Source organism: Perissodus microlepis, chromosome 23 (assembly GCF_051167445.1).
Source record: "Perissodus microlepis isolate ML-2025 ecotype Zambia chromosome 23, ASM5116744v1, whole genome shotgun sequence".
Lineage (NCBI taxonomy): Eukaryota > Metazoa > Chordata > Actinopteri > Cichliformes > Cichlidae > Perissodus > Perissodus microlepis.
Genome location: NC_140482.1, coordinates 40233152 through 40255171, shown reverse-complemented (window position 1 = coordinate 40255171; position 22020 = coordinate 40233152). Strand labels below are relative to the sequence as shown.

The following is a 22020-nucleotide window of genomic DNA, read 5'->3' as shown; positions in this document are numbered from 1 at the left end:
CTAGCTGTCTTAGGGCGGCAAGAATTAACCTATCCCCACTACCTTGAAAGAACCCACGCAAACATGGGGAGATACCACATAAAACACGAACAGATCCACAGAAGACGCCATCGCTGTAGTTCTCCACTTTGTGATGATCCACCTGGAGCAGCGACAAAGCTACATTCAAATACTCTTTATGGATTACAGCTCAGCTGTCAATGCAATCATTCTGGATATCCTCATCACCAAACTGGTCACTCTTGCCCCCCTCCCTCTCACATGTGCCTGGATAAATAACTGTAAGACTTGGCCCCCATCTCTCCTCCACTTGCATGCGGAGCACCAGCTCCCCACAGGGATATGTGTTGAGCCCCTTCCTGTATTGTCTCTACACCCATGACTGCAGTCGGACCCACAACAACAACCTTATCATCAGGTTTGCTGATGACACCACAGTAGTCAAACTAATCTCAAAGGGAGATGAGGCAGCCTACAGAGAGGAAGTCCTGAAGTTGGCAGCCTGGTGTTCTGAGAACAACCTGGCACTGAACACCAAGAAAACCAAAAAGATTGTCATTGACTTCAGGAGGCACAGCACTGACTTAGCCCCCTGTACATCAACGGTGAGTGTGTGGAGAGGGTCCACAACTTCCAGTTCCTCCGCATCCTCATCTCTGCTGACATCTACTGGACGGACAACATCATAGCAGTTGTCAAGAAGGCCCAGCAGTAGCTGTCCTTCCTGAGGGGCCCCAGGAAGCACAAACTGGACCCCAACCTGCTGCTGACGTTCTACTGCTTGTCCATTGAGAGACGTTGCACCAAGAGAGCAGGGTGAGACTTCAGAGAGTAGTTAAGGCAGCTCAGAAGATCATTGGCTGCTCTCTCCCCTTCCTGATGGACATTTATACCTCCCGCTGCCTCAGCAGAGCAACAAACATCATCAAGGACAGCTCCCACCCTGATTTTCACCTGTTCAACCTGCTTCCTATTCAATTCAATTCAATTCAATTTTATTTATATAGCGCCAAATCACAACAAAAGTCGCCTCAAGGCGCTTTATATTGTACAGTAGATACAGAGAAAAACCCAACAATCATATGACCCCCTATGAGCAAGCACTTTGGCGACAGTGGGAAGGAAAAACTCCCTTTTAACAGGAAGAAACCTCCAGCAGAACCAGGCTCAGGGAGGGGCGGGGCCATCTGCTGCAACCGGTTGGGGTGAGAGAAGGAAAACAGGATAAAGACATGCTGTGGAAGAGAGACAGAGGTTAATAACAGATATGATTCGATGCAGAGAGGTCTGTTAACACACAGTGAGTGAGAAAGGTGACTGGAAAGGAAAAACTCAATGCATCATGGGAATCCCTGGCAGCCTACGTCTATTGCAGCATAACTAAGGGAGGATTAAGGGTCACCTGGTCCAGCCCTAACTATATGCTTTAGCAAAAAGGAAAGTTTGAAGCCTAATCTTAAAAGTAGAGATAGTGTCTGTCTCCTGAATCCAAACTGGAAGCTGGTTCCACAGAAGAGGGGCCTGAAAACTGAAGGCTCTGCCTCCCATTCTACTTTTAAATACTCTAGGAACAACAAGTAGGCCTGCAGTGCGAAAGCGAAGTGTTCTAATAGGGTGATATGGTACTACAAGGTCATTAAGATAAGATGGGGCCTGATTATTTAAGACCTTGTATGTGAGGAGCAGGATTTTGAATTCAATTCTGGATTTAACAGGAAGCCAATGAAGGGAAGCCAAAACAGGAGAAATCTGCTCTCTTTCTAGTCCCTGTCAGGACTCTTGCTGCGGCATTTTGGATTAACTGAAGGCTTTTCTGCGAGTTTTTTGGACATACTGATAATAATGAATTACAGTCGTCCAGCCTGGAAGTAATAAATGCATGAACTAGTTTTTCAGGGTCACTCTGAGACAGGATATTTCTAACTTTAGAGATGTTGCGCAAATGGAAGAAAGCAGTCTTACATATTTGTTTAATATGTGCGTTGAAGGACATGTCCTGGTCAAACATGACTCCAAGGTTCCCCACAGTGTTACTGGAGGCCAAGGTAATGCCATCCAGAGTAAGAATCTGGTTAGACCATATTTCTAAGATTTTCAGGGCCGAGTACAATAACCTCAGTTTTATCTGAATTAAGGAGCAGAAAGTTAGCGGCCATCCAGGTCTTTATGTCTTTAAGACATTCCTGCCGTTTAACTAATTGGTGTGTGTTATCTGGCTTCATGGACAGATAGAGCTGGGTGTCATCTGCATAGCAGTGAAAATGTATGCTATGTCTTCTGATGATGCTGCCTAAGGGAAGCATGTATAATGTAAACAGAATTGGTCCTAGCACTGAACCCTGTAGAACTCCATAATTTACCTTAGTGCGTGAAGAGGACTCTCCATTTACACGTACAAATTGGAGTCTATTAGATAGATATGATACAAACCACTGCAGCACAGTACCTGTAATACCTACAGCATGTTCTAATCGCTCTAATAGGATATTATGGTCAACAGTATCGAACGCTGCACTGAGGTCTAGCAGGACAAGCACAGAGATGAGTCCACTGTCAGAGGCCATAAGAAGATCATTTGTAACCTTCACTAAAGCTGTTTCTGTGCTGTGATGAGCTCTGAAACCTGACTGAAACTCTTCAAATAAGCCATTCCTCTGCAGATGATCTGTTAGCTGTTTGACAACTACTCTTTCAAGGATGTTTGATATAAAGGAAGGTTGGAGATTGGCCTATAATTAGCTAAGACTGCTGGGTCTAGAGATGGCTTTTTGAGTAAAGGTTTAACTACAGCCAGCTTGAAGGCCTGTGGTACATAGCCGATTATTAGAGATAGGTTGATCATATTTGATTGAAGCATTAATTAATGGCAGGACTTCTTTGAGCAGTTTTGTAGGAATGGGGTCTAAAAGACACGTTGATGGTTTGGAGGAAGTAATTATTGAAGTTAACTCAGAAAGATCAATTGGAGAAAAAGAGTCTAACTTAACATCAATGGTACTGAGAGTAGCTGTAGATAATATTACATCTGTGGGATGATTATTAGTAATTTTTTCTCTAATGATTAAAATTTTATTTGTGAAGTTCATGAAGTCATTACTGGTTAACGTTAAAGGGATGGTTGGCTCAACAGAGCTCTGACTGTTTGTCAGCCTGGCTACAGTGCCGAAGAGAAACCTGGGGTTGTTCTTATTTTCTTCAATCAGTGATGAATAGTAAGATGTTCTGGCTTTGCGGAGGGCTTTCTTATAAAGCAGCAAACTATTTCTCCAGGCTAAATGATGATCCTCTAAATTTGTGACACGCCATTTCCTCTCCAGCTTACGAGTCATCTGCTTTAGGCTACGTGTTTGAGAATTATACCACGGAGTCAGGTACTTCTGATTTGAGGCCTTAGTTTTCACAGGAGCTACAGTATCCAGAGTCGTACGTAGTGAGGAGGTAAAATTATTAACAAGATAACCGACCTCTGTTGGAGTAGCGTTCAGGTAGCTGCTCTGCTCTATGTTGGTACAGGGCATTGAAGATGATAACAGTGGGTGGATTATATTCTTAAACTTATTTACAGCACTTTCAGAAAGACATCTACTGTGATAAAGTCTACTCTCCACCGCTGTGTAATCAATTATTGTAAATGTAAATGTTATCAGGAAATGATCAGACAGGAGAGGGTTTTCAGGAAACACTGTTAAATGTTCAGTTTCTATGCCATATGTTAAAACAAGATCTAGAGTGTGATTAAAGTGGTGGGTGGGTTCTTTTACATTTTGAGAGAAGCCAATTGAGTCTAATAACAGACTAAATGCCATGTTGAGGCTGTCATTTTTAGCATCTACATGAATGTTAAAATCACCCACAATAATTATTTTATTTGAGCTCAGAACTAAATCAGATAAAAAGTCTGATAAATCAGACAGAAACTCTGTGTAAGGCCCAGGTGGACGATAGATGATAACAAGTAAGACTGCTTTCTGAGTTTTACAGCTGGGGTGGACGAGGCTAAGCATCAGGCTTTCAAATGAATTAAAAGTCTGTCTGGGTCTTTGGTTGATTAATAGGCTGGTGTGAAAAATTGCTGCCACACCGCCCCCTCGGCCTGTGCTTCGAGGTTTCTGGTAGTTAGAATGACTCGGAGGTGTTGATTCATCTAAACTAACATAATCATCCTGCTGCAACCAGGTTTCTGTAAGGCAGAGTAAATCAATTTGTTGATCAATTATTAAGTCATGTACTAACAGAGACTTGGAGGAGAGAGACCTAATATTTAATAATCCACATTTCACTGTTTTACTCTTTGGTTCAGATGTGGATACTGTACTGTTCTTTCTTTGTGATTTTTTATGTTTAAGTTGTTTATTGCTGATTTTTAGTTTGTTTGGGAGCTGACACAGTCTCAATGGAGATGGGTTTTTGGGGGGGTAGCAGGAGGAGAGAAGCTGCAGAGAGGCATGTAAGACTGCAACTCTGCTTCCTGGTCCCAACTCTGGATAGTCATATTTTGGAGGGTTTAATAAATTTGTCCATATTTCTAGAAATGAGAGCTGCTCCATCAAAAGTGGGATGGATGCCGTCTCTCCTAACAAGACCAGGTTTCCTCCAGAAGGTTTGCCAATTATCTATGAAGCCCACATCGTTTCTGGGACACCACTCAGACAGCCAGCAATTTAAGGAGAACATGTGGCTAAACATGTCACTCCTGGTCTGATTGGGGAGGGGACCAGAGAAAACTACAGAGTCCCACATTGTTTTGGCAAAGTTGCACACCGATTCAATATTGATTTTAGTGACCTCCGATTGGCCTCCGATTGGCGCACCTGCATTGCTTCCAGTACAAAGACTGACAGACTCAAGAACAGTTTCTTTCCAAAAGCAATAACCGCCCTCAACTCACACATGCACTGACAAAACAGTTTCACCCCCCCCAAGGACCTCCCTCTATACACAGACTATGTAAACTACCATCATTACTGTGCAATATTTAATTTACATGCAATACCCCACACTGTAAATACATAACCCTATTTATTTCTTTAATATTTGTATATAGCGCCACAGAAATGGTTGATGTCTATATAGTGCTGCAGAACTGTGCACCTTCCCCCCTCTTTTTTTTCTACATGTCTGTACTGGGTAGGAGTTGCTCTGAATCTCATTGCACATGTGTATGTATAGTGACAATAAAAGGCATTCTATTCTATTCTTTTCTGTTGCATAGAAAGAGTCCTTGCTAAATTCATAAATGCTCTCACAAATGCCGATCCAGTTAAAGTTCTTGTGGATAATGTCAAATGTTAACTACTTTTAATGGAATATTTCAATAATCATCACTTGGATCTGTATGTAAACTTTCAAAACAAATCTTTTTTTTGCAAGATTTTTGTAAGATTTGATCAAATATAAAAACAATATAAAAATATATTTAAAAAAAACCCACACAAACATTGACCATATTTAGTGCCATACCATATTTAAAGCAGCTTCAGCTTGCTTTTGTTAGCAAACTGAATCTGAATCTACATGGAACAGAATAGAGCACAGACTTCTTGGATGAGCTATTCCTTGCAGAAGGCCTTATTACTTGCCCTAATAGACACTAAAAGGCACCAAGACCACAGTCGATAGGTCCAGTTCAATATTCGCAGGGTCAAGCTTAGCAGGTGGCAATCAACCATGAGGGTCTGTGATGACCCAGCTGTCAGTCAAAGCACTCAGAGGCCAGCCGTGTTGCTTCAGTTCGGTTTGCAGGGATTCATTTATGCATAGATCTGTCCTGCCCCAGCAATTCAGTCAAGTTCAGGTCTTAACATCGACCAGGCCATTGCAACACCTTGACTCTTTCCTTTTATAGCCATTCTGTTGTAGATTAGTGTCCTGTTGCATGACCCAGTTTCTGCCAAGCTTTATCTGTCAGACAGATAGCCTCACATTTGACTCTAAAATACTTTGGTACACACAGAGGTTCATGGTGAACTCCTCGTCTGGGTTTATGCGTCTCCCCACTTTCCACTTTCCTCTGCTACACTTCACAGATATCCCAATAAAATCATTAATTTAATTATTTTTTTAGGAGTTTTGATCAGTTAGGAGTATAAAACACATGCTTTCCTTTGTCAAAAGAAGGAGCAGTAATATAGGCAATAGTTTATTTTGAATTTGTCACTTTAGGCATTTTTTATGTCGCTGTCATTGTTAATCTAGATAAAAAAAAAACATGAGTAGAGCTCAAAACAAAAAAACAGGCTGGATGTTAGCTATCTGAGTAGTGACCGATCCATGGAGGTTTGAATATACGTTCAAAACAAACATGTTGGGAAAAATCATGATTTTCACTTTTTCAAGCTGATTAATGTTTTACAGGAATTTCAAACTAAACACTGAACTTGTGCTTATTTCATAAAAGGTTGATTATCAGTACTACAGTGATAACATGGCTTACAATAAAACTGCTGCTGTTATGAGATCTACTCTGAGATGACTACAGAAATACTCAAAAACTGTCCTGTTCGAACATCTACTTGCTTGAAATCTTCAAATATTTGTTGATGTGAACTCATTTTTATTCAATCGCTGACATGATTTCATAGACATTATAAACCTTCTTTATGACAGAAGTGTAATTTAATTTCAACACAGAGGCTGATAATCAGGTAAGACTTCTCCCAGAGAAGCTGCAACACCCTCAGCACTTTACATATGATGTTACATCAGTCCATTTCTATCTTCCTGTGTTGACCAAAGGATTGTCTGGAGGATGACATTTTCTTATGACAAACCACTTTCACTGTATCCAGCGCTGCTTATCTGCTCTTCCCCTGTGGACACTGGATTTTGTAGCCCACCCTGTAGGCCTGCAGGTATACACGTGCCTGGTTTGTCCTGAAAACACAACCACAATCACACAACTGTGTGATATTGTATTCTAATCAAACTGGATTAACACAACCTTTAACATATGTTCAATAATTTGCACATCTTAAACTCAGTCAAGCCTCGCTTTTCATTGCGTTATTGGAAACGCTTTAAAAATACTTTCACAGCATATTTAATCCAGTTAAGGGCGAAAGTAATTACATAAAGAATAGCTGACAGTAAAGTTCTTGAAAGTTCATTTCTTTGACAGGAAATTAAACCATGTTGTGATTAGGAAAAACTGCAACTGCTGCCAGATACTTCATGAATTAGTGTTGGAGAATCCAGGAGGAAAAACAGCTTACCTGTATTTAGTACAAAGCTGAACTCCGAAGGGTCCACAGCGGTCAACGTAGCTTTCCCTAAATGCTTTCCTCACCCCTCGAGCCATACTCACTACTGTAGTGACCACTGGGCATGTCCTAGGACACAAATAAGCACAAGACATGTATTGCAGTAAAGTGCTGTACCTGAAAAACTTGAGAACAACAGATGACCTCGCATTTGACCCTAGAACACTTTGGTACACAGAGAAATTTATGGTGAAATCGTCACCTCTCCACCACTGTGCTTGACAGTATCACGTGTTTGTTCTGATATACTGTGATTGTTATGTCAAAAGTGGTGCATTATCACCAAATATTTCCATTTTGAAATCGTCTGTCAAAAGGACACTGTTCCAAAGGTTTTCTGGTTTGTTCAGATGCATTTCTCTCTATGTGAGAAATCCTTCTCATAAATTTTAAGGGCTTGAATAATCAGGCCCCATCTTATTTAAAGACCTTATAGTACCGTATCAAACCATTAAAGCTCAGAAATGCACAGACTGACCTCAGTATGAATTTCTATAACTCCTGGGAAGATTGTGGCAATGTGTTGACACATGCCTGAATGCTCCAGACAAGCAAACTGCCAAATCTTCAGCTCTTACAGTTGGTAACGCTGATTAACAGTTAATCAAAAGGCCTTTTATTAACAGGGCCAGGCTACTACTTTTTTTTTTTTATTTCTGTGTTCACAGAGTCCTGTGAAAACTTTCTTTTGCATATGATTTTAGTTTTGTCCTGTTGGTTTGTTGTGTTTATTATTGTTTAATTACTTCAAGGCACTGATTGATGTTTTGGGGCTAATTTGCAAGCTAGTAAAACTCAAATTTGGGGATTTCAAATCCTCGATGAGATTTCGATTTTTTTGTAATGCTGAGTTTTATATGGGGAGGTTTGTTTTTCCAAAAAGAATATTGATAATGTCGAATTATGAAATTTGCAGCAGGTTCTGTTTGGACAAATTAGGTCCACTGAAAATAATTAATTTTAGGTAAGATTAATATTTTGTTTGTAAAGGAAAATAGGAAAGTTTGACCAACAATGTAAATCATCTTGTACCACTTTGAATGACAGACTTTAACTGAAGCTAAACAGCGCTTACAGTTTGGGGGAAATGTTAATCCGAGACATTTAATATTGCTTGTGTGAAGGTGATTTGGTGGCATCACGTTATAGCACAGACAAGCTGGAAGAGGACCCCATAACACTGGAGGATCCGCGTGACAGCAAACAGACCCAAACACCAGGAAGGACGCTAGCCAGCACAACCAGGCCGCCAGGGCGCAAGCCCAGCAGCACAGGATGACCCAGCCCCACAGGGCCCCCACCCCACCAAGTTAATGGCAAGGTTTGAGTATTGCCTCAGGTATTTTATTTATCATTATTTATTTTTTAAGTCCAGCACAGAATTAAAGTCACTTCCTATTGTATGATGAGTTCTGTGCTGGGTAGATTAAATGAGGAGTCATGTTTAATGGGGTCAATTAAATAAGCAATTGTGAGGTCAATGTTTTCAATATAAATGCTGATGAGTACACATCTTCTTTCTGGGTCTTTCTGTGATTGTAGTTTTGTGAGAGAAATTAATTCTGTTGTTAATCAAAATAGCAGCTTCTCTATCCGGTGTTACAATTAGCTGTGAATATGTTGGGAAACTGCAGTGACTTTAATGCTGTACTTTTGTTTCTTGCAGTAGACTTGCATCTGACAATGGATTTATTAACTCTCTGAAAAGCCTTCAGTTGATACAATATTCTGTAGCAAGAGTACTGACAGGGACTAGGAAGAGAAACCAAATTTCTCTCATATGGCTTCTCTTTGTTGGCTCCCTGTTAAATCCAGAATTCAATTTAAAATCCTTCTCATAAAATACAAGGTCTTGAATAATCAGACCTTAACTTACCTAAAGACCTAATAGTACCATATTACCCCATTAAAGCACTTCACTCTGTGAGATATGTTATGTATGGATGCTGTAGAAGTTACTGATACTCACAGTCTCTCACAGCGCAGGCCTGCAGTGCCCTCTGGACAGGTACAAGTGTTGTGAGGGCTGCATGTGCCTCCATGTTGACAGGGTGGCACACAGGGTGTAGTCACCGCTGCAGACACAGCACACAGCATGATCCTTTGTACACATACTGTATATGTACACATTCTTCCACACTCATGGACTAACCTTGTTCACAGAGCTCTCCAGTGAAACCTTTGGTACAGCGGCACCGGTTGAGGCCCACACACACGCCACCATTTTTGCAAGGTTTCTGGCACACAACAGGCTCTGATCAAGACAGAAAAAAAGAATGCATAAATCCAAACACTTTAAGTCTTCTTATTAAACATGGAGCATAGATTGTTTAGAGGATTTGGGCAGTTATAAATTACACAATGAGCAGAACATACATTTATCAACAACAGTGTAAGAACAAAAGGCTGGACGGTGTTTCCGCTTATAAGTATGGAGCAACTTATTCTGTGTTTTCTTGTAGGAATGAATATGTGACTATAGCCAAAGGGATGTAATTGTCACAGAAGTGGACCGGAATCAGGCGCAGACTGAAAGTCACACGTTAACAGTTCTTCATTCACACAAAAACACCAGGTACAGAATATATACAGGTGGGGATAAGCCAGGGGTCCATGGGAAAGTTCAGGGAAGGGAAACAGGTCCTTCTCACTAGGAGTGGGTTTTGATTATCGATTTATTGATTAAAATCGATTCTGGCTTGGATAATGTGATATCGATTCATTAAAATCCTGAATCGATTTTTTAATATAAATTTATTTTGCCCAAAACGCCAGAATCTCAGCTTAAACCTCACAAAATTTCAACAACCACCAGCTAAAACAGTGAATGAGAGCAGGTACACAGATTCTGCACAAAGACGTAAACACAAAGCACGGACCCGCCAATGGATCAGAATCAGTCAGATGTGGCCTTTCTCACCCGACGGCACAGACAGGGTCGGGGCTGAAAGCCGACAGCTCACTGATTCTGATCCGTCGGCGGGTCCGCGCTTTGTGTTTACGTCCTTTTTGCGCTGATTCTGAAGCTGCAGGTTTTATCTCTCTTCAAACAATATTGACTGAACCAGCAGCAAAAGAAGATCCAAACTACGCTTCACATAAACATCGTCATGAATTCACTGACTTTTGCTGTTTTGCTTCGACCACGATAAAAATCACACTTCATGTAGAGCTCTCTCTCTCTTTCTCTCTCTCTTTCTCAGTATACTTCAAGAACAGTTTCCCATCTAAAAATCTTTGTTCTGCATTATTCGCACAAGTCTACTGTTGTTTACAGCGCTGTCGGACGCTGTTTTTTTCCTTTTACTAACTTCCGACAAGAAAGCCTCATTTCTGCTGTTCAATACTGAACAAATTGAAACTTTTTAAAATTATGCAAAATTGCAAAACGCTCAGCTGTGTCTCTAAAACCTCTGTAACTTTGCTCTGCTTCACTTCAGCAGCATCAGGTAATGTTCATATGTTGATTAATGGTTTTCTTTCATTTTTGATCTACTGCAGAATATTTTTATAAAATCCCAGGAAAATCACCTTCACGTTTTTCTGTGTTTTATCCTCAGCTACTTTGACACAAAGGCATCTGCTGTGATGCTTATACACCTTTGATAAAGTCTCACAAATGTCAGCTTTCTTTTTATAGATATAAAAATCTGGAAATGTACTGATCTGAATTATGATATTTCTGACTGTCTGAGGCAAAATTTCCCCGAATCAAATCAAATTGAATCGAATTGTGGATCGAATCGATTCGGGACCTTGTGAATCGGAATCGAATCGATTCTAGAAATCAGTGACGATACCCAGCCCTAATGATGAATCACCGGTGCATGATTAGAAGCAGGTGCGCGGGCCAAAAGCAGAAGCTCTCAGTGAGCTCCGCCCAGGCAGAGCGATGAGAGAGAGAGCAAAACCAAAACACATGTAGCCTTGCAGGGCTGGCCGGGTAGACACAGAGACCATGACAGTAATGACATTTTTCCACTTAAAAACACTGTTACTGATTGGAGAAATAAAAGCTCCAGATGAAAGTCTGGACATTAGAAACATGTTGATTATGAAGCTATGCACTGGCAGACACCGTCGCATGTTATGATTGAAGGGCTTAGCTCTACACCACTGACACAGAAGAAAAATGTGAAGATTTTCAATAATTACTGAATATGCTCTGAAATGCCAGGTGACAAAACAGGATGGAACAATAAACGCTGCATATTTGTCGGTGTCTGGTTTCAAATATAAGAGAAAGAGTCCAGAAATATGTCAAATGATTGCTTCTCTCCACCCATAAGCACATTGAATGAAAAACAATGTGCTTATGGTTGTCGTTGACCATCTTATTTGGTCAACGACAACAACAACAGCAGAGTAGTGCAACAATGGAAACAAACAGCAAGCAACAGGGAGAAGAAGAAACCACGGGAAACCACGCTGCATCCACTGGTGTCAACATCTAATTTCACATCCAATATCACACTAAAGCCTCCAGCTGCACAGAAGCAAATCACACTCACTGCATAGAGGAAAGTAATCCGAAGACATGAGAAGCTTTATATTACTTTTTTTTAAATAAACACAAGTGGTTGTTAAAATTACATCCATGATCATTTGTAACTTACTGTGTAAACATGGTTTAATCATATTTTAGTCTGAATATATTTTAATTATGCAGGAAAAGCTACACAGCGATACAGTAACAGAGAATGACTGATCTCACCTATCTGGCATCGAGCTCCTTGCCATCCACCAACACATGTGCATTTGTTGACGTCCACACATCTTCCCCCATTTTGACAGGCAGGAGTGCAAAGGGCTACAAAATGCAAAATAATATAGTAACACGCAGTCTGTGCAGAAAAATGTGTTCATGCTTTTTTTGTTTTTCTGCCATCCTATAGCCCATATTTTACCAGAAACTGTTTGGAGGCAGGTGGATGGGTAGATCTCGGTGGTGCCTACACACCTGGGATAATTTATTGTATTATGTTACTCACGCAAGAGGCACTGGGGGCCAGTGTAGTCGGAGGGACACTGGCAGGTGTCAGGTCCCACACAGCGACCACCGTTGGCACAAGGCAACTCACACACAGCTGAGAAGAGACACGAAGAAAAGTCAAAGCTAACAATCAGATGTCGAATCCAGAAGAAAATGGCATTGTGACACACACGTCACCTGTGCACATGCATTTATACATGCATGGATATATGTACCAGTGCCTCTTTGTCTTAGGTGAGTGCAGAACATCTTATAAAAGCATTTTCTGGGCAACACATTGATGTAAACAGTGCTTCTCTAAACACTGTCCACTCTATTTATTTGATGTAACACCTGTCCCTCTGATCCCCAAAAGCAGTGTACCTGTGTGGCAGCCTGCTCCTGTCCAGCCGCGACAACACAAACACTCGTTCCAGCGCATACAGGTACCTCCATGAGCGCAGGGAGGGGAGCACATGGCTGAAACATGCAACGAAAAGGGCTATAATACTCCTCTTTGCATTCAAACCTTATACTAACCTCAAAGGACACCGAAAGGTGCACAAAAAAGAGACACAAATTAACTTTAATTTAATCTGCACAGTCTATATTTCTGTGAAAAAACATTTTAATTATATATATATTACGTGTAACGTTTATTGTACCTGAGCAGCCCACTCCAGGATAGCCTGGAGGACAGTCGCAAATGTTCGGGGCAACACACACTCCATAGTTCTGACAAGGGGGGTCGCACACAGCTGGAAAGGCAGAGAGGCTAATAAAGATAAGTGAAGGAATTGAAATAAATCTATTTTTAGATTTTTAAAAAGTCCTTAACACTACATAAGATTATGTTTGACTCACGCTGGCACTTGGTGGGGTCATCTTTTCTAACTATATAGCCCTCCTTGCAGGTGCAGTTAAACCCACCAGGATGGTTCACACACAGCTGCTCGCAGCCTCCGTTAGTGAAGTCCTCACACTCGTTCACATCTCATGACAGAAGACAGAAGGAGGGCAATTAAACATTAAACCTACGTGACAGTTGCTTAATTTATGGTTGGCTAAGTGACAAGGCATGCCCGCCTCTGTATTCATTCAAGGGAGTCATTAGTCCGTAACAGACTATCAAACTATCAAATTTCCTTTTTTATGAATAGCTTCATGAAAAGAAATCACATGGCGAATGCAACGCAAACGAGAAGCCGATCTAATCTCTGAAAGCCTCTCTGGCTCTTTAGCCTTTTCAAAATTGCTGTCTGGATAATCTACAGTCATCAGCCACTTTTGCTAGTACTGGGTTTTGCCTTAATTCTTCAAAGCACAGATTCAACAAGGTGCTGAAAACATTCCTCAGAGATTTTGGGTCTCAACTGGCATGACTGCATTGCACAGTTGCTGAAGAATTGTCCGCTGCACATCTTTGATGTGAAGGGCCTATTCCACGACATCCCAAAGGTGCTCTATTCATTATGATTATGTATCATGACATAATCTGAGCTTTCTCACATAGTGCATCATCCTATGAGAAGCAGCCATCGGAAAATGGTAAGCCTGTAGTCAGAACGGGATGGACATGAAAAAATACTCAGGTATACAAAACAATGCTCAGCTAATACTAAGGGGTTCAAAATGTGCCAAGGAAACATCTTCTACACCACTGCACCGTCACCAGCCTCAATTACTGATGCAAGGATGGATCCATGCTTTCCTCTTGTTTATGCTAAATTACTCACAGCAGAAATCAAGATTTATCAGACGGGTGATCTGTGGAAATTTTAGCTTCAGTTTCCTGTTGTCAGCTGACAGGAGTGGCAGAGTGATCCTCTGCTGTCGTAGCCCATCTGCTTCAAGGTTACACGTTGTTTGTTCAAAGATGCTCGTCTGCATACTTTGGTTGTAACAAGTGGTTATTTCAGTTACTGGTGTCTTTCAATTAGTTTAAAGCCGTCTGGCCATTCTCCTCTGACCTTTGTTATCAACATGGCATTTTTACTGCCAAGAGAACTGTCACCCTTTTTCTCTTTTTCAGACCTTTCTCTGCAAACCCCAGCGATGGATGTGCTTAAGAAACCCTCAGACCAGTCTGTCTAGCACCAACAACCATGCCATGTTCAAAGTAATTTAAATCACCTTTCATCCTCATTCTGATGCTCAGTTTGAACTTTAGCAGGTTGTCTTGACCACGTCTGCATCCGTGAATGTAAAAAATGTCTTATACAGTCTTTGGTCTACATGCCTAGAAGCACTTAGATATTTGCATTAATGGGCAGTTAAAGAGGTGTACCCAATAAAGTGGCTGGTGAGTGTATTTCTGCTGGATTCAAGAGATGGTAAAGTCATTTTAATTATTATTTTGATATTAGGCGTTATATGAAAAAGGCTATCAGGGCTTGTTGCACTGATACGGTATCATAACTATGGAAGCCTGTTTCCATAACTCAAAATTTTGACTTATAAACTCGAAATTTTGAGAAAAGTAACTTGAAATTGTAATCTATGTGAATGACATCATTTTCTTGTTACCCAGAAGGATATGGCGCAGAGGAATGTGCACTCAAAACCAGATCGCAACAAATTGGTGCTTTCGAGAGTATGTTTGCTGATAGTAACGCCATGTGATTCAGCTAATAATAAAGTGCTGGCAGTGAACATGAACTCTCACCCACACAGCTCCTCGCGTCTTCGTCCAATTGCCAGCCAGCTTGACAGCTGCACTGAACATGGCCCTCAGCCCTTACAGTGCACATATGGTCACAACCACCATTTCTCAGCTTACAGGATGTAGCATCTTTTTGGGTAAAAAAAATAAATAATAATTTTTAGCTTGGTACACAGAAATACTGAACAATAAAGAAGACTGAGTGAACTTGCTATTTCAGCTTTTAAATTGTGAAATTTGGTGCTATGCTTCTTCTTTTTGATAGAAGAAGCAATGTTTTGGACTGCTGATCAGAAGGAAAAAACATATTTAGCTGTGTCATGTCACACTGAAAGATTTGATCTTGATGAAAAATCTATGTTAAAACCCCAGGACAAGAGTTCTTAATAAGATTTGTTTATTCAGATTTGAAAGAAGTGCCTACCTTCTGTTTTTTTTTAATAATTATATATTTTTGTACACAAAAGACTGTAATGTCAACTCTGTAATCAAACTTACTCCTGCAGTTTAGGTTGTCTATGTCTAACAGCAGAGGAGGGGGGCAATGGCAAGTATGTCCCCCTGGAGAATTAGTGCAGGTGTGGGAACAGCCGCCATTCTGGAGTTTACATTCATCGATGTCTATGTATACAAACCCACACACAGAAACACACAGATCATAAACATCATGTTTGGACAGCTCTCTCTTATGCATGCAACAGATTCCTCACAGTCTGGTTTTCTCATCTCACTAATTTTCCAAAATGTGCCCTCAGGACAACGACTTCCAGAGTGTCTGCACAGAAAATATGCACAAGAAAAACCAGAATCACATGCACCAAAATAATTAGCAAGAGATAAGACATATTCATGGCAGATTACTACTGATGCTTGGCATGTTTAAATGACCGAAAATGATTGGGTAAACAGCAGCGAGTGTTTAAGAGGGACTGACCCACGCAGGTGTGGCCATCAATATGCAGCTGGTAGCCGGGTCTGCAGGAGCAGTGGAAAGAGCCCTGAGTATTGATGCAAATGTGCTCGCAAGTCCCATTTAGTCCCACACACTCATCCACATCTGAAGAGATCAGCAACATTTAGATTACTCTTGCGCCATAGCAAAACATGAAATACATTCAGCACAAGGACTCATTTAGACTTGAAATAAACATTTGAAATTCTATTAGCACAAAATTGCACAAACCTGGAATACCAGCTAAGTGCAGAGTGACTGAATGGAGAGAGCAACAATGGCTATGTCTTTTGAGAATGATGCAGAAGCCCACAGAGATGATCTCTGCTGCCCTCTGTTGACTAGCCGCACTATGACTTGACCTTAGAACCTCGTCTCTAGGAAATACAGCAACTGTGTTTAGGTTTCAATTTAATGGTTACTGTGTGTAACTAATTAAAATGAAGAGGACAGTTACATTTTAACTACTGTACTGCCCATCTGATTGGCTGTTATGGTGGGTGGTGCAGCACATTTTAGACTGCAGTTTGTTTTACTTCACTCATCAATAATAAAGGCAGTTTAAAGGTCTCACAGCCATGCACTGTGAGATTTTAGCAATTTCATACATTTACTGCAAGCAAAAATATGATGCAAGGATCTAATAAAAATGTGTATGACATCAGATTTGACATATACAGACTGTACAATAATAGTAATAACAGAGGTCTTGATCCATAGCTGTAGTTCCCTATCTATTTTTTTGCATGCTTCTGCTGCCATTCCCCTTTGTTCACTTAATCTGTTTGGTTTGGACGGTGTTATATCATCATCATCATCAGAGGTCATCCTAAATTTCTGAATTTTGTCCTGGACTACATTTGGTCACAATAAGTAGCAAAGCCCACATTTTAGAGTTAATGCAAACAATATACCCAAGACTTGGATTATATGGAGCTTTAGAGAATAAGCAGAGGGGAACAGGTAGACACAATCATGTGACAAATAAAATTTTCACAAGACTCTATGCAGTCAAATGAAAAAGTAAGCAAACGCCATTATTCAGCAGCTTGTAGAACCGCTGTTAGCAGCAATAACTTCAGTTCAGCACCTCGATTCTCTCCTTTTCTCTCCATTGTTGCAGGTTTGCTGTTCTGCTTGGAATCATTGCCCTGTTTCATGACCTAATTTGGGCCAAGCTTTAGCTGTGAGGTCGACTCGATGACTGAAAGGTGCGCAGGTCCTGCGGCTGCAAAACAAGCCTAAATCATCAACTCACGTATACCAACTGTCAAGCACCATCCACCATGGTGCTTGACAGTTGGTATTAGCCATTTGCACACATGGTGTGTTTGATTTTTACCAAATGTGGCACTGTGCATTACGGAGTAACATCTCAGGAATTGGCCAGTATTTACATTAAGGGTGTGCTTACTTTTTCAGTAGATCCACAAACGAGTTGATTATGATTATTTATAGAACACATTTCACAATAATAAAAGTTGTACAACTGTTAACCCACAGCAAGAATTAAGAAGTCTATTTTCTAAAATGTCAAACTACTTCTTTTTTTTTTTAAAGGAACATAAGAAAAAGTCATGCTTACTCATGCCTACTTTAATAACATCCTACTACAGCCTGCCTTTTACCTGTGCAGCTGTGTCTGTCCGGGTCCAGCTGGTAACCCCAGGCACACTGGCAGCTGTAGCTTCCTGGCTCATTGGTGCAGTTGTGTTCACAGCGACCATTGTTCACAACACACTCATCAATGTCTGTAAACAAACACATGTAATGCTCATACAGAGAAAGTAATGCTTACATGATACAAGTGGGTAACAACAAACACACACACACACACCCCTTACCCACCAAAACAAGAGTGTCCATCGCCGTTGAAGCCCTGGTAACACTGACAGAAATACGACCCGATGATGTTACCGCACCGAGCGTTGGCGTCACACGTGTGACCACCAGATACACACTCATTCTCATCTGAAGACAGACAGAGAGCCGGTTCATTTCTATTCAGTGAAGCTTATACTACCACTTGGGATAATTTTAATGGAAGGGATAACAGCAAGCATTAAAACACGCGCACACAAGGAAGCTGACCCCGTCCACAGGAAACAGAGTTTTCCACGGAGGGACGTCAGCACTAATTGCTTACCTTCACAGTGTGTGCCGTTTCCCCGGTAACCCGGTCGACAAACACACTCGTAGCTCCCAAGCGTGTTCTCACATACGCTCCGTCCATCACACACCACGGGACTCTCTATACACTCATCCACATCTGGGACAGAGACAAAAGGACAGAATAATTTAGTGACATATGGATACAACATATGACTTCTTCTTCTATGCATTGTTGACACAATTTGCAATTAAAAATTATTTCATCTAGAGAAAAGGAAATTTAATTCCTGCAAAGCACTCCCTTAATTTACTGGCAAGCAATAAAGGTACAAAGTCATTTTCATACAACCTTGTTTTAAATAACTGTCACTGAACCACTTTGGGAAGCTGTGGTAATAGATTTTTTTTTCTTTTTCTTCTTTTAATTCCCCTTTAGTCCATTTAACATTGCTACTTTCTGACAGTAGTGGTAAAATCATAGTACATAATCAAGCACAGCGCAGATGTTACTATGAAAATTTAAGCCATGAAAAGCAGGCACAGAAAGCACATCGTGCCTTGGCACACAGAGTAACCTGGGTACACAGGATGTGCTGGAGGACCAGGGGTGCAAAGAAGTCGAAAAGAAAGTGAACAGACTTTTTTTTTTCTTTACAGAACAAAAGAGGAAATCAGCCTTTAACGTGAAGGTGAAAGAGGGACAGGAGCATATATAAGCAGGCAAAGCAGCAGATTGAAGCTGTATCTTGCTGCAAAGCATTTCTTTCTGTCAGACAAAGTTCTTACTTTGCAGAAACTCAAATGAAGTATGTTAAAAATTCAAAACACCAGATCAAATCTGGACATCAGCCTTTTTCAGTCGTGGTGATGTTTAATGATTTACCGACACAGGCAGGAGTCTCTGCTCTGAAGCCCAGCTGGCACTGGCATGAAAAGCTGCCAGGAGTGTTAACGCACGCATTTCCCAGCTCGCGGCGACACAGCTCCTCAAAGCCGCACTCATCCACATCTACAGAGGAGCAACACCAATAAATTGTAAGATAAGTGGCCAAGTTTAACAGATGCAAACATTTAAGTCATCCCGGGTTATGATGGAGCGTGTCTGCCTGTATTTTATGCTGATATACATTTGGATGTACATGCATATTTTATCAAAACACACACCAGACTTCAACATTAACCTCACCTACACAGCCTCGCCCATTTGTAGCCATTACATATCCCTCATGGCACGAACAGGTGAAGGAGCCAGGTGTGTTTTTGCACTCAGCCTCGCCTTGACAGGCCTGCAGGCCTGTCACAGCGGCCAATGCGCACTCGTCAACATCTGCAAGACCCATAAGAAACACGTAAATTATGATCATACTAAAGAGGCGCTGTGAAAAATTTCTGAAAACCTGCATTGGACATTTCTTTTTTCCCCACAAACACACACAAATAGAAAAACACACACAGAGATGGACGAACCCTGGCACCCCTCAGAACCCATCAGGTAACCACGGAGACAGCTACACGAGTAAGAGCCGGGGTTATTAATGCAGCTGGCATGGAGGTCACATGGTCCTGCTCTCTCTCCTTCGCACTCATCAACATCTGTCCAACAGAGATAATACGCTTAATCTAACTCAGACACCTGCAGTTTTACATGGTGATGTCAAGCTGACAAAAATATATGAATAATATATAACACAGCACTGAAATATTAAATGCTAAAGTTTTGTAAATAAATTATACTGCAGTTAGATCAACTGCAGGCTTGTTTCTCATCACTCACGCTTGTTTCTGAAAATTTGCACAGTACAGTTAAAAGTTTAAACACAACCGTGATACTAATACACATGAATATTTTCCAAGAGAGGCTAAATGAGCCTGCGTGCAATTTTGTTCACTGGGCTCATGTAATGTAACGTAAATGTAAATGTTAAAAACTCAAAGGTGAGCTCACACGGTTTTCTTCAAACTTAATGGAGCATTTTTATTTTTTTTGTGATTTTCCAATTCTACAAAAAGCACTTTTCCAGTTTTGATCACTTCTCACCTTTACACTCGGCTGCTCCTTCCAAGGTGAAGCCCTTGGGGCAAGTACAGTTGTCACCATCCTTTACCATGATGGATGGACAGATGCAGACATTGCTGCCCTCATGCATCAGCTGGTTTCCTGGACACTGTGGAGCAAGGCTAGAGTTTGGGGAAGTTGTGGTGGTCAAAGGAGCTGCTAATGCAAAGAAAAAGAGGGAGCTGCTGAAAGGAAATGCTGAAATGTAAGACACAGCACAACAAAAGAGAGAAAAAATAAACACAACAAAAGTCAAAATGACCAAAAAAAAACCAAAAAAACCTCACAGGTTGTAGGTGTGTGGCTTGGTGTTGGTTCACTGACATTTCTGAGTGCACTCTCGTTCACCTGGGTCTGCAGCAGGAAAAGGCAACAAACTGAGATTTATTTATAGTCTGATGCTGTCAGACTAATATACATGTAAGAAGCCTTCCTAAACCACTTGCCTGGCTCTTAGTGAACACTGCGTGTTTCACTAACTTGTTGTCATTTTCCTCACGGCTGCTCAGAGGTTCAGCCACGGACATCAGCAGCAGGCCTGCTGACAGGAGAGTCCAGAGGTGAGCCATCACCTGAATCTGTGTGGAGAGGAAGAGGAGAAGATGAGGTTACTCAACTATCAATAAACCAGAGTTTAAAAATAGATAAAATGAAACAGAGCATTTCATAGTTACTGTAAAGGTGCTCACCTATTGAAAACACAGAGGCACACAGACACACAGTGCATGTCCGGGCAGGCAAAACAACAGCACGAGGGGGGAAAGAGCACTCTGTTATTAAGTTAACCCCCAAGGCTGTCTGCACTGAACAAAAGAGACTTACATCAACTGCAGTTTCACCCATAGATCACACTGAAATGTGTCTAATATAACTGAGAAGATAAGTTTTGGCAGCATCTGTATTATCCCGAAACTCTTTGCGAGAACAGCTAATAGAAGGCGATAAAAACAAATGCGGGACTAACTGTTTCTGTGAGTTGGTGCGAAGCAAAAGATGCGTAGAAGTCGCGTAAATCGACGTACCTGGGTTTAGAGTTACTCTTAAGTAGAGGGCTCGGGAACACTGAGATTTCCAGATGCCACAAAGCGATCCGGTTCTACAGTGTATCTTCTCCAGAGACGAGGTGCTCATGCAGACGCACGCCAGCTCTGTCAAGAATAGGGGGGCTGTACGATCCTGCAGTGACTCCACATCCTGTCCCGGAGCTCTGCACTTCCCATTCCACAAATCCCAAATCACCGCAAACAGGCAGCAAAAGGCTGGCCTGGAGGCTGTGTCTAGGTGGCCCTGCTTTAAACCCTGGCGCGGATGTCATAAACGAGCCCCGGAACAAGGGAGGCCAAATCCTTTCAGCTCAGCTTCCCTGGGCGGTTCATACAAACACGCCAAAGTAGAATCAGACTGATCAGAGCGAAAGATGAAAGCTCAACCGCTACAGCTCACCTTGTGCAAATATCAGATGGTTTGGAAATAGTTCTGTGATAACTTGGGACTGTGATAAGTGGGGTTCTCAAGGGGTCTAATCATTTGGCTTAACTGCAAGAAATACCCCCTACAGGGCATTCCACATAGGCCACTGCACCCTGCACCTCACAGGAGAGTGAAGCACAGACCCCCCCTTAAAAAAACCCTTTTCCTTCAGGATATTGAGTGAAAAAAAACCCCTCACAAATCACAGTTCTCTGAATTTCACTGACTCATTGTTATTTTTCCCATAAAGCTTTTTTCCTTTTTTTCTGTGCACATTTCAGTCACAGCTTTAAAAAAATGTATTTTTACAGAGCTCATCTTGTAGCTCACATCAGACCTACTACTTTAATGTCTCTCCTGTGAGCGACTAAATGGCAGACAGACATGATAAAGAAAACCTTTATGTTTCTGCTTCAGTAGTCACTTTAATAAAGGGTGAATCTAACGAATCACAGAAACTGTCTCCTAGTTTCTTACTTTGTTCGTTCTTGGTGTTAAAAAATAGAAAACGGTTGTGTTTTCTATTAAAAGAAATCT

At 41.2% G+C, this 22020-nt stretch overlaps 1 protein-coding gene across 3 annotated transcripts; it reads right to left on the bottom strand.

Moving 5' to 3' along the window:
* Window positions 1-6126: 6126 nt before the first annotated feature.
* Window positions 6127-21560, bottom strand: LOC146362174 (uncharacterized). 3 transcript variants are annotated; one of them, XM_084922289.1, is made up of 22 exons: window positions 21036-21554; window positions 20460-20591; window positions 20301-20367; window positions 19996-20172; window positions 19425-19550; window positions 19144-19284; window positions 18841-18966; window positions 17992-18114; window positions 17694-17816; window positions 17474-17596; window positions 15828-15950; window positions 15392-15514; window positions 14897-15022; window positions 13096-13224; window positions 12897-12989; window positions 12616-12711; window positions 12251-12346; window positions 11974-12069; window positions 9412-9513; window positions 9229-9334; window positions 7212-7328; window positions 6127-6873 (listed from the first exon to the last, which is right to left on the bottom strand). In XM_084922289.1, the coding sequence occupies exons 2-22, from the start codon at window positions 20580-20582 to the stop codon at window positions 6795-6797; spliced, it is 2415 nt and encodes an 804-aa protein (XP_084778415.1). In that variant the 5' UTR covers window positions 20583-20591; window positions 21036-21554; the 3' UTR covers window positions 6127-6794. The 3 variants fall into 3 exon arrangements, 2 of the variants coding, with proteins under 2 accessions (XP_084778415.1, XP_084778416.1); XM_084922290.1 differs by having other exon boundaries at window positions 19996-20169; XR_014799485.1 differs by lacking the exons at window positions 6127-6873; window positions 7212-7328 and having other exon boundaries at window positions 9322-9334; window positions 12897-13006; window positions 21036-21560.
* Between the last annotated feature and the right edge of the window lie 460 nt (window positions 21561-22020).